The sequence below is a fragment of the Bubalus kerabau genome, chromosome 1 (assembly GCF_029407905.1).
Source record: "Bubalus kerabau isolate K-KA32 ecotype Philippines breed swamp buffalo chromosome 1, PCC_UOA_SB_1v2, whole genome shotgun sequence".
Lineage (NCBI taxonomy): Eukaryota > Metazoa > Chordata > Mammalia > Artiodactyla > Bovidae > Bubalus > Bubalus kerabau.
The window spans coordinates 191,294,531-191,307,398 of record NC_073624.1 but is presented as its reverse complement, the minus strand read 5'-3'; the positions used below and the strand labels follow the sequence as shown (position 1 = coordinate 191,307,398).

Here is a 12,868-nt window from a genome sequence, read left to right as displayed (position 1 = left end):
TTGAGAAAGCAAGAGAGTTCCAGAAAAACATCTATTTCTGCTTTACTGACTATGCCAAAGCCTTTGACTGTGTGGATCACAATAAACTGTGGAAAATTCTGAAGGATGTGGGAATACCAGACCACCTGACCTGCTTCTTGAGAAACCTGTACGCAGGTCAGGAAGCAACAGTTAGAACTGGACATGGAACAACAGACTGGTTACAATTAGGAAAAGGAGTACGTCAAGGCTGTATGTTGTCACCCTGCTAATTTAACTTATATGCAGAGTACATCATGAAAACCACTGGGCTGGAAGAAGCACAAGCTGGAATCAAGATTGCCGGGAGAAATATCAATAACATCAGATATGCAGATGACACCACCCTTATGGCAGAAAGTGAAGAAGAACTAAAGAGCCTCACGATGAAAGTAAAAGAGCAGACTGAAAAAGTGGGCTTAAAGCTCAACATTCAGAAAACAAAGATCATGGCATCTGGTCCCATCACTTCATGGGAAATAGATGGGGAAAGTGTCAGACTTTATATTTTGGGGCTCCAAAATCACTGCAGATGGTGACTGAAGCCATGAAATAAAAAGACGCTTACTCCTTGGAAGGAAAGTTATGACCAACCTCAGTGCAGTTGTTCAATCACTCAGTCGTGTCCAACTCTCGGTGACCCCATGAATCGCAGCACGCCAGGCCCCCCTGTCCATCACCAACTCCCAGAGTTCACTCAAACTCACGTCTATTGAGTCAGTGATGCCATCCAGCCATCTCATCCTCTGTTGTCACCTTCTCCTTCTGCCCCCAATCCCTCCCAGCATCAGGGTCTTTTCCAATGAGTCAACTCTTCGCATGAGGTGGCCAAGTATTAGAGTTTCAACTTCAGCATCAGTCTTTCCAATGAACACCCAGGACTGATCTCCTTTAGAATGGACTGGTTGGATCTCCCTGCAGTCCAAGGAACTCTCAACAGTCTTCTCCAACACCGCAGTTCAAAAGCATCAATTCTTCGGTGCTCAGCTTTCTTCAGAGTCCAACTCTCATATCCATACATGACCACTGGAAAAACCATAGCCTTGACTAGACGGACCTTTGTTGGCAAAGTAATGTCTCTGCTTTTGAATATGCTATCTAGGTTGGTCATAACTTTCCTTCCAAGGAGTAAGCGTCTTTTAATTTCATGGCTGCAATCACCATCTGCAGTGATTTTGGAGCCCAAATAAAGTCTGACGCTGTTTCCCTATCTACTGCCCCTGACGTGATGGGACCAGATGCCATGATCTTAGTTTTCTGAATGTTGAGCTTTAAACAAACATTTTCATTCTGCTCTTTCACTTTCATCAAGAGGCTCTTTAGTTCCTCTTCACTTTGTGCCATAAGGGTGGTGTCATCTGCATATCTGAGGTTATTGATATTTCTCCTGGCAATCTTGATTCCAGCTTGTGCTTCTTCCAGCCAGGGTTTCTCATGATGTACTCTGCATATAAGTTAAATAAGCAGGGTGACAATATACAGCCTTGACGTACTCCTTTTCCTCTTTGGAACCAGTCTGTTTTTCCATGTCCAGTTCTAACTGTTGCTTCCTGACCTGCATACAGGTTTCTCAAGAAGCAGGTCAGGTGGTCTGGTATTCCCATCTCCTTCAGAATTTTCCACAGTTTATTGTGATCCACACAGTCAAAGGCTTTGGCATAGTCAATAAAGCAGAAATAGATGTTTTTCTGGAACTCTCTTGCTTTCTCAATGATCCAGCGGATGTTGGCAATGTGATCTCTGGTTGCTTTGCCTTTTCTAAAACCAGCTTGAACATCAGGAAGTTCACGGTTCACATATTGCTGAAGCCTGGCTTGGAGAATTTTGAGCATTTCTTTACTAGCGTGTGAGATGAGTGCAATTGTGCGGTAAAGTTTGAGCATTCTTTGGCATTGCCTTTCTTTGGGATTGGAATGAAAACTGACCTTTTCCAGTCATGTGACCACTGCTGAGTTTTCCAAATTTGCTGGCATATTGAGTGCAGCACTTTCACAGCATCATCTTTCAGGGTTTGAAATAGCTCAAGCGGAATTCCATCACCTCCACTAGCTTTGTTCATAGTGATGCTTTCTAAGGCCCACTTCACTTCACATTCCAGGATAGACAGCATATTAAAAAGCAGAGACATTATTTTGTCAGCAAAGGTCTGTCTAGTCAAGGCTATGGTTTTTCCAGTAGTCATGTATGAATGTGAGAGTTGGACTATAAAGAAAGCTGAGCCCCGAAGAATTGCTGCTTTTGAACTGTGGTGTTGGAGAAGACTCTTGAGAGTCCCTTGGAGATTCAACCAGTCCATCCTAAAGGAGATCAGTGGGTGTTCATTGGAAGGACTGATGCTGAGGCTGAAACTCCAATACTTTGACAGCCTCATGCGAAGAGCTGACTCATTGGAAAAGACCCTGATGCTGGGAAAGATTGAAGGCAGGAGGAGAAGGGGACAACAGAGGATGAGATGGTTGTATGGCATCACCAACTCAATTGACATGGGTTTGGATAGACCCTGGCAGTTGGTGATGGACAGGGAGGCCTGGCGTGCTGCGGTTCATGGGGTCGCAAAGAGTTGGACATGACTGAGTGACTGAACTAACTAATTAAGGGGAAAAATTTCAATTCCTGAAGACTGTAAAAGGCACCTGTAACAGTTCTTTTCTCAAAAAGATAAAAAGTTTGGGGAAGATGAAGTTATGAAGGTGCCTGAAAAATGGCAGAAGGTAGTGGAATAAAACGTTGAATTCGTTATACAATAAAGTTCTTAGTAAAAATGATAAAGTATCTTTTATTTTTATTTTAAAACTGAAGGAACTTTTTGGCCAACCCAATACTTGCTATCATTCATCACATTTCCCTTATGTTATAGTGTAATATTCAAATTATCGACTTAGAGGGCACTGAAATGATACAAGTTTGCCATAAAAGAGGACATGTAACTATACCTAATTATGTAGATTAAACTGAAAATAGTTTCAAGTTCAGTGACAGTGTAGATTATATTTTTTTCCCCTTTTACTCAACATGACTTCTTTTCACAGAGAAATTGAGGTGTCTTAAAGTAGCCTCTTTATATTTAGGGGCAAGAAGGAAGTGTGAGAATAAAATAATTATTCATTAATAACATATAAATGTGGAGCTGTTCGGTTAGAAAGTTAGACATAAGGCCTACACTTTCACTCAGGAGTAGAAAATTTAGCCTCTGTGCAAACCCCAAAGGCCTCTGGGTCTCTGTCCACCTGATTCCAGTAACATAGAAAAGAGGCACACTCCTCCCTACAGCCATTTTCCAGTTATCAGATACAGTGAAAGGTGGCAATAAAACAGGAATCTTGCTCCTTTAACCACCATGCTAATAAGCACAACCTCAATTGTGCTGAATTCTTCTGAAACAAATTAGATTTTCATTGATAACATCTCAGAACAAGATAGTCAAATCAAGATGGTCAAGTAAAACTTCCTGAATGACACTTAGATGGACTCAGAGTACCTCAGTTTTAAAAACTCTTAAGCCAACCAATGATTTACTGCTGTATAATACGGGAATGGCAGTCATTTGAGGCAACAGAAAACAAACAATCATTATTTAACAAATATTTCTTCAGTCCCTCAAAGGTGTCAATTCGATGTTCTGGCTGTCTATTCCTACTTTCAGGAACTTAGTTCTTAGTGGGAAGAGGTGAAGTAAACAAAATGTTTGCAAGTAGTGGTAAAAGTTAGGAAAGAAAGAGTTAATAGTATACAACTGGAGGGAGCCAAATTTAGATACGGTGGTCAGGAAAGTCCCCTCCAAAGATGTGGGGTTTGAACTGAGGTCTAAAGAATGAAAAGGGACAAGCCATGGGAAGATGATGGTAAATAACATTATATAAAAGAGATGAAAAATACAAACACTCTGAGACAGGAAGGGGTTTCTCCTGTCTGAAGAAAAAAAAAGGGTGGGGAGGCTAAAACAGCTGAATATACCCTGGGAGGGGGAAGATGTTTGAGATATGGTTTAAATGGCGACATGGAGCCAGATTATGTAGAACCTTGTAAATAATGCAAAAGAGATTGGATCAAGTGTGATGTAAACTACTGTAGGAATTTAAAAGCAGGAAAGGGACATGATAGAATTTATTATTTTAGAAGATTACTCTGGTTGCTCTGTGGAGAAAGGAGTATAAAAGAATAAGAATGGTAAGAGAGAAACTATATGGGGGTAGACCATGTATTTTAGGCAAGAGTTGGTGTTAGCTAACTATTTTAAAACAGAACTAATAGGATTTATAGTAGAAGTGAAAGAAAAACTAAAGATTGACTCCTAGGTTTTTGCCTTGAGCAACCAACTGGAAGTAATTTCCTGATGCAAAGATGAGTGAAATTATAGGTTTAAAGACGAAAATCTAGCATATTAAGTTTGAATATATTAAGTTTGAATGACCACTAGCTATCCACCTGGAGATTCTGAGTAGAATATATGAGGAGAAGGCAGGACTGAAGAAAAATTTGCTAGACATCAGCTCATACACAGAATTTAAAATAACAGAATGAGTGAGTTTTCCTAGAAAGAATATGTATGTATAGTAGACAGTCCAGCACTAATATTCAGAGAGGACACCACTTACAAGTCTTCACTAGAAAGACTCAACAAAGAAGGATGAGTAGTAGTAAGACAAAAGAAGAAAATAACCCCCAAAAGGAAGAAGACATCAACTGTGTTGAATGTTACTGAAAGTTTAAGTGTCCATTAGATTTTTCAACATAGACATCTTGACAAGAACAGTTTCAATAGAAAGCCGAGTAAAAGCCGGAATGGAGGGAACTCAAAAGAGAAAGAGTAGGGAGGGAGTAATAAAGCAAGTACAGACAACTACTCTGCTTTGCTAAGATAAGGAGCAGAAAAAATGGGGATTGAGAGGAGATGGAAGGAGGGAAATTTGTCTTTTTTTTTTTTTTGAGATGGAAGATATTAGAGAATTTCATATGCTAAGAGAAAGAATCTAATAAAGATGATGAAATCAAACACCTGCTTAGTTCCAGGTGCTAAGGATGCAATAATGTACAAGACAGGTACAGCCCTCACCCTTAAGAAACCAACAAGTAAACAAGTTATTACAGATTGTGATAAGTGCTTTTAAGGAATCAAGCTTTTATCTTCAACATAAAATTGGCTTGAAATCTTCACATTGAATTCTACTGGAAGTATACAAAAGGAAACAGAACTTGACAGGCAATTACATGATGTTATATTATAGTAAATGCTATGATATGGGCAAGTACAGGATGAAAATAAGGAAAAACAAGTAACCTTTTGGAGGAATTAAGGGGAGTTTTCTGAAAGGGGAAATAAATCTGGATTAAAAATTAAAATGGGATATGCTAAAAAAAGATGTGGGCATAGAAAGTGTGTTCCAGGCAGATGGAGCAACACATTCAGGGCTTGGAGGCAAGAGAGAATTTAAAAATCCAGTGACCTACAATATAATCTAATGGTAAAATGGAACTGGATTAATAAAACTATGTAAAAATCATTTAAAAGACTTTATCTAGAGGACATGGGGAGCTATCAAGGGATTTTAAGCAGAAAACAACATGATCAGATGAGCATTTTAGAAATTTCTCTCTAGACGCATTGTGAAAAATTGACTATAGGGTACAAGAATAATGACTGAGAAACGAGTGAAGAGGCTTTTATTCTAAGCCAGGCAAGAAAATACTGGCATGAACTCAGAGAACAGCCATAGGAATGGAGGAATATGGAAAATACTGAGGACTTTTAGGATTCAAAATCAACAGGACTTCATGATTGCCTGCCTGTGAGAAAGTAAGAGAAAAAGGGTGATAGCAACTTTCTGGCTAGGTAACTTGGATAGATGAAGCTATCTAACACTGAAACAGATGATAGAAGACATAACTGCTTCAAGGCGATATAAATTCAATTTGGGATATGTTGAGTATGAGATACCATGAGAATCCCTGTGGTGATGACAAGTAAGCAGTTGGCTACAGAGACTTAGAACTCTAGAAATGTCTCATGTGAGTCCATCAGTCAGGATGTTCTGTGTTGCGCATGATAGAAAACCTAAACTAAACCAGCCTAAGCAAAAAAAAAAAAAAAAAAAAAAAAAAAAACTGATTAGCTAGCATAACTGGAGCTAAAGTACAGAACAGTTCAGGCACAGCTGTATCCAAAGACTCAACAATAATATCAAGAATCTAGCTTCTCTATTCCAGCTCTAATTCCTCTGTGTGAACTCCATTCCCAGACAGTGCCTCCATTTGTGGACACAAGATAGCTTCCAGCAGCTCTCCTTAGAGAAATAGTATAATAAAAAGGCTGTATCCAGTATTCCCAGAAAAAGCTCTGAGATTTAACCCAATACATTATTTTAGGCCTTGCCCCTAATCCTGAACCAATCACTGTGCCTGAGTTAGGAGGGCCATGTAATCGATTTAAACCATTAAAGGCCCACCTCTAGAACTAAAGGTGGGATCAGTTCAGTTCAGTTCAGTCACTCAGTCATGTCCGACTCCTCGCGACCCCATGAATCGCAGCACGCCAGGCCTCCCCGTCCATCACCAACTCCCGGAGTTCACTGAGACTCACGTCCATCGAGTCAGTGATGCCATCCAGCCATCTCATTCTCTGTCGTCCCCTTCTCCTCCTGCCCCCAATCCCTCCCAGCATCACAGTCTTTTCCAATGAGTCAACTCTTCGCATCAGGTGGCCAAAGTACTGGAGTTTCAGCTTTAGCATCATTCCCTCCAAAGAAATCCGAGGGCTGATCTCCTTCAGAATGGACTGGTTGGATCTCCTTGCAGTCCAAGGGACTCGCAACAGTCTTCTCCAACAACACAGTTCAAAAGCATCAATTCTTCGGCGCTCAGCCTTCTTCACAGTCCAACTCTCACATCCATACATGACCACAGGAAAAACCATAGCCTTGACTAGATGGACCTTTGTTGGCAAAGTAATGTCTCTGCTTTTGAATATGCTATCTAGGTTGGTCATAACTTTCCCTCCAAGGAGTAAGCGTCTTTTAATTTCATGGCTGCAGTCACCATCTGCAGTGATTTTGGAGCCCCAAAAAATAAAGTCTGACACTGTTTCCACTGTCTCCCCATCTATTTCCCATGAAGTGATGGGACCAGATGCCATGATCTTCGTTTTCTGAATGTTGAGCTTTAAGCCAACTTTTTCACTCTCCACTTTCACTTTCATCAAAGGCTTTTTAGTTCCTCTTCACTTTCTGCCATAAGGGTGGTGTCATCTGCATATCTGAGGTTATTGATATTTCTCCCAGCAATCTTGATTCCAGCTTGTGTTTCTTCCCCACCTAAATCATGTGACTTGGAAACTCAAAATCCAATTACAGGGGAGGTAGAGGGGAACAGAAATACAGTGGTGAACAAGATGTAGTTTCTACATTCAAGAATCTTAATAGTCGAAGGGAGAAAGTGTAGAATTTGAAAGGCAATTACAGTACATTGTGATAAATAGTATTATGTAGTAAGTACAAGATGCTGTGGGAACACAAGCAAAGACAATAAACTTCTGGGGGACACAGGCAGGGCCAGTCACCACACATATTCACTACCAATATCCATGGCAGTTACTGACAACGATTTGGGGTCAACTGAACAGAGATAATAACCAATGGCAGTGGTAGATGAGATCACCAAGAGAGACAGTGTAATATAAGAAGCCCTAGAATATGGGACTTCCCTGGTGGTTCAGTGGCTAAGATTCTGCACTCCCAATACAGGGGGCCTGGGTTCAGTCCCTGGTCAAGGAACTAGATCCCACATGCTGTAAGTAATAGTTCACAGGTCACAACCTGAGATCCCAGTGCAGAGCAACAGATAAAAAGATAAATTAAGAGAAAAAAAAAAAAAAAAAGAAGTCCTAGATTATAACTCAAAGAAACAACAAAATTTAAAGATGGGACAAAGGAAAGTAAGGAGAAATGGAAGATAAAGAGATCAAAGGTGGGATGAGATAAGAGATGAGATGAAAGCCTGGAGAGTAATGTTTCAGAGAAGTCATTCCTTACTGTAGTATTTCAAGAGGAGAGTAATAGTCTACAACATCATTAGCTAGGAGAGGCTGGGTAAGATGAGAACTGAGAAATACTCCTTAGATTAACATCAAAGGAGTGCTGGTAGCCTTGAGGGGACCAGTGTCAGTGAAGGGCCCAAGGTGAAACCAGGCTTTATGTGTGTTGAGGGTAGGGGAAGGAAGAGGAGAAAGGAATGAGCAGTGAAGGGAATCAGTGAAAAAGCAGAAAGGACTCTTCTCAGGAAACATGGATATAAACAGGTAAGGAATTATTATATAGGTAGAAGAATATATAGAATCAAGGGAGCATTTAAGATATAAGATGATCCAGTATTTTAAAATGAAGGTTAGAAAGCTACAGTAGAGCAGGAGACTGAAGATAACTTCTATCTGGAAAGTCTAGGCATCACACCCTTCATATAAGCACATATGCTGTGTGCACAATATGAGATAAAGAAGCTATTCATAACTGAACAAACCTTGTAAAGGTGAACAAAACTTTAGTTAAATTTTTTAAATGGAAATGGCATCATGATTGCTTGGCCTTTCATGAATTTTTAACTGAATTTTCTGGGTACTTGTGACATGAGGGTTCGTTTTTTCTTTTCATGAACTTGAAAATATAATTTTAAGTGCTTAGAAATGAAATGTAATTAGTTGTATGCTAAAATAAAGTGGTCCAGTCCCATTGTTAACCTTTTAAAAAACACAGACCACTTTGAAAATATGATGAAAACTACGGAGACACTCTCCCCAGAAAGAAATGAACTCCTTTTCTGATGGTCTTCCAGGGAGGTTCACTGAAAGATGTCTGGAGCCTACCCACCAATGCAAAGTTACAAGTATAACCTTCTAGGATTTGCCAACAGGAATCTTCCTAGAACTTCTCACGTCTGGCAGATAGCAAGTCGGGTTATTCTACTTTCCTTTCTCTTAATCATAACTAAAGTTATGTCCTTTACTAGTAAGCCTTGAACTTCAGTTGCAACTCTTTCCTCCCTCCCACCTTTCCCTGTGCTCCAGCTGATAAAAATAGTGGATTCACATAGTCCTACCTTCACTTCCTGGTTATCTCACTTTCTAAATCACATCAGCCTGGCCAAGTCTTTATCTTTATATTTTTCTTATCAGCAATATGAAACTATCAAATGTTTATTTCCTCCAGCCCCACTAGGCCCAGTCTAAGAATCAGGTATCATTTTTTCTCACAAGAACCTACCACCTGTTTAGAAACTATCAAATACTTTGTTCTCATTCTCACCCCTCTCCTTTGGATTATAAACTCCTAGAAGGCAGGAAATAAGCCTTCTATTTAATTTCATATTCCCCCGCTGCTTATCACATTACTGCTTTTTAAAACGACCACAAGAGTTGCTGACTTAGTTGAGTACTGATTGAGAAATCAGGTCTAAATTTGGTTCTAACCTCCATCATTAATGATCTCTTCTATATTTCCTAACAGCTTTCCTGTATTTTACCTCCAAATTAGAATATAAAACCAAAATCACAAGTAAGTTTTGTTAATGGCTTAAGGCCTTGTGAAATTATTTACAAGAATATCTTCATGAGACTCCTATTTTAAAATGAGTACTATATGGGTTATGTAACCTCAGTTAATTCTTCAATTTTAGAATTTTCCTTCATACTGAAGCAGCTCTGAAATTTTGCCTCACTTGATTTTATGTCTAATAACATTAGTAAAACCATCAGAATTAAAACCTCACCACCAGTTATACACTATACTGTGTTCACTGACAATAGGATTGCTGCTTTTTAGGAAGGTCATTTCCAAGATATATTACACCTCAAAAAAAATCCTACAGATAGATAGCACTAGCTAAAGAAGGTTGTTTGGGATGAGGTAATATTAAATACTTAGTATCTGATTGATTGAAAGTATTACACAATTCCTGCTTCAGCAAACCTTGAGTATAAAGTTTCTTTCGGTCAGACCTGGAATTAGGTCTCTCACTCATGTGGTTTCAATTAAGTTCTGTTAAAAATAGCTTGTAATATAAGCATCAACAATTTTACTACTGTCAATCCATACAAAGGATAAACTTGGGAAAAAACCATCAAAGGAAGTTACCTGGTATCCTGGTATTGCATCTTTATAAATAGCTGAAGTCATCTATTTAGTGTACAGTCTTCTAATATAAGCTGTTTGTTATTTTATAATACAAATATATATATATTTAAGAAACAGATAGAAGGATGATTCTTTCTCAGCTCATTAAAAGTAATTTATAAGACTCTCAGTAGAATTTCAACATCAGGATATAGCACAAATAATTAGAGAATTTTGATTTTTTAATTTTATATAATTTCAAGCAGATATTCTGCTTCACGGACTTTGACTTCACATCCAAGTCTTCAAAGTAGTGAAAATTCAGCCACACCTGCTACATCCTTCCACTTGTTTTTATTATAATATCTGGAGAAAAAAATAACAATAGATTATTTCATATACATCACAAGCATGTGTCTAATAGTTATTAATAACCAGTCCCTAGGGGAGAGAACACTTGATGTCCAAGCAACTAACTCTAGTTTCAATCCATCAATCCTTAGGAAACAAATCTAGAGGTCATCAAAATAAGAAAGAAAGAAAAAGGGAAAGCTGGCTCACTCCCTCCTGGACATACTGAGGATACTTCTCTTCTCTTTGGAGGCACAAGGAGACCTGTCTGACATTCCAACAGAAAGCTCAGGAAGACAGCTGTCAGTGGCCATCATAGGCTGCTAACTCCAGCCTGGTAACCTGGTGGAATCCATCCAGTTGTGGTTCCCATCCCAGTCCTCCACAGCCACCAGCTAGTCAGAATCTCCTTTTCCAGGCTATCTCTCCTTCCATTCTCCTACTGACCTGTTGTAGCTGAACCCAGGTTCTTTCCAATACAGGATTCTGAGGACTTTCTTCCTCCCAATATCTTGTACCTTTTGGAAAATCAAACAAAACCTATAGCTATCCTTAGATTTTGAGATTTTTATTTTCTCAGAAAAAATGATAAATGGTATGTTATAAATTCATATCTTAAGCTAATAGAATAACTGGACATATATCTTTAGTGAGAATTTGAATGTTTAGATGATAATAACAGGTGGAGTCAACTTTATGTATTTCCATTGTCACATTCATTCTATGATACACCTTATGCCTGGCCTAATCAGCCTATATCAATGGTTTTCAAACTCTGCTGCACCTTAGAGTTATTTAAGCTTTTAAAAATCCCGATATCCAGGCTATACTCCATACCAAATAGGACAGAACCTCTGAACAAGGGACTCAAATATCCAGGAAAGTCTGATGTACAGCTGTTTGAGCACCGGAGACCTGTATCTTTAGTGGTCCATGGACCAGTAACTTCAATGTCATCTAGGAGTTGATTAGAAATGTAGAATCTTGGGCTCCATTCCAGAGCAAGAGAATCATAAATCTCCATTTTTAATAAGATCCTCAAGCAAGTCACAAGTAAACTAAAGTTTGGGAAGTACTGGCTATTCTACCCTCTGCTGCTGCTACTGCTAAGTCGCTCCAGTCGTGTCCAACTCTGTGCGACCCCATAGATGGCAGCCCACCAGGCTCCACCATACCTGGGATTCTCCAGGCAAGAATTCTACCCTCTACTCTTCCTTATTGTTATCTTCACTGACCTCAGATACTGTTTGCTCACTTGTTGATCACTTTGGAAACTGGGCCACAGTCATCCTCTCCATACAACTTAAACTTTCCAAGTGGCAACCAGCCCATCCAACTATGTAGTCTCCTCCACCCCTCCTTGGCATTCATATATACATCCAGGGCCATGCTCTGTATTTACCCCTGACATCACCTACAGCATATCATCTCTCCTGCTGCTGCTGCTAAGTCACTTCAGTCGTGTCCGACTCTGTGTGACCCCATAGACGGCAGCCCACCAGGCTCCCCTGTCCCTGGGATTCTCCAGGCATGAACACTGGAGTGGGTTGCCATTTCTTTCTCCAATGCATGAAAGTGAAAAGTGAAAGGGAAGTCGCTCAGTCGTGTCCAACTCGTATCGACTCCATGGACTGCAGCCCACCAGGCTCCTCCGTCCATAGGATTTTCCAGGCAAGAGTACTGGAGTGGTGTGCCATTGCCTTCTCCGATATCATCTCTAAAACTTTATAATACTAGAGACCTACAAGTCATCCCTCTAACTGCCTTTCTCTCTCACTACCCTGAACCAGTACCTAAACAGTCACTAAATCCTGGTAATTATACCAATAAACATTTTAGGTTACACCGGTTCTCAGTTCCCAGAAATCTTGAATCAGACTTCTGAAGCAATGACACCAGAATCTGCATAATTTATAAATTTCCAATGTGGTATGAGCACCATACTTAATCGTATTTCTGTGTGATACTTCTGCCTGATGCTGCTGCTGCTAAGTCGCTTTAGTTGTGTCCGACTCTGTGAGACCCCAGAGATGGCAGCCAACCAGGCTCCCCTGTCCCTGGGATTCTCCAGGCAAGAACACTGGAGTGGGTTGCCATTTCCTTCTCCAATGCATTAAAGTGAAAGGTGAAAGTGAAGTCACTCAGTCATGTCCGACACCTAGCGACCCCATGGACTGCAGCCTACCAGGCTCCTCCACCCATGGGATTTTCCAGGAAAGAGTACTGGAGTGGGGTGCCATTGCCTTCTGCCTGCTACTATTATCTAAAAATTCAAACTCTCACTTAAGATATATATCCAGGTAAAAGCTGTTATTATACTAGCTTAAGATATAAATTTTTAACATATCATTTATCAGCTTTTCTGAAGAAAATAAAAATCTCAAAATCTAAGGATAGCTACA

The 12,868-nt window shown here is 39.7% G+C and overlaps 1 protein-coding gene across 6 annotated transcripts in view; it reads right to left on the bottom strand.

Annotated features, from left to right (window-relative positions):
- Positions 1–10,347: 10,347 nt before the first annotated feature.
- The window catches only part of MEIKIN (meiotic kinetochore factor), a 137,109-nt gene continuing 134,588 nt past the window's right edge, over positions 10,348–12,868 (bottom strand). For 3 of the 6 annotated variants that reach the window (XM_055548118.1, XM_055548133.1, XM_055548150.1), the window contains 2 exons: positions 10,914–10,984; positions 10,348–10,481 (listed from right to left, as the gene is read on the bottom strand). In XM_055548118.1, the coding sequence (XP_055404093.1) occupies positions 10,473–10,481; positions 10,914–10,984 (80 nt within the window). In that variant the 3' untranslated portion in view covers positions 10,348–10,472. The remainder of the gene's footprint in view (positions 10,482–10,913; positions 10,985–12,868) is intronic. The other 3 variants (XM_055548125.1, XM_055548140.1, XM_055548153.1) reach the window with 1 other exon arrangement.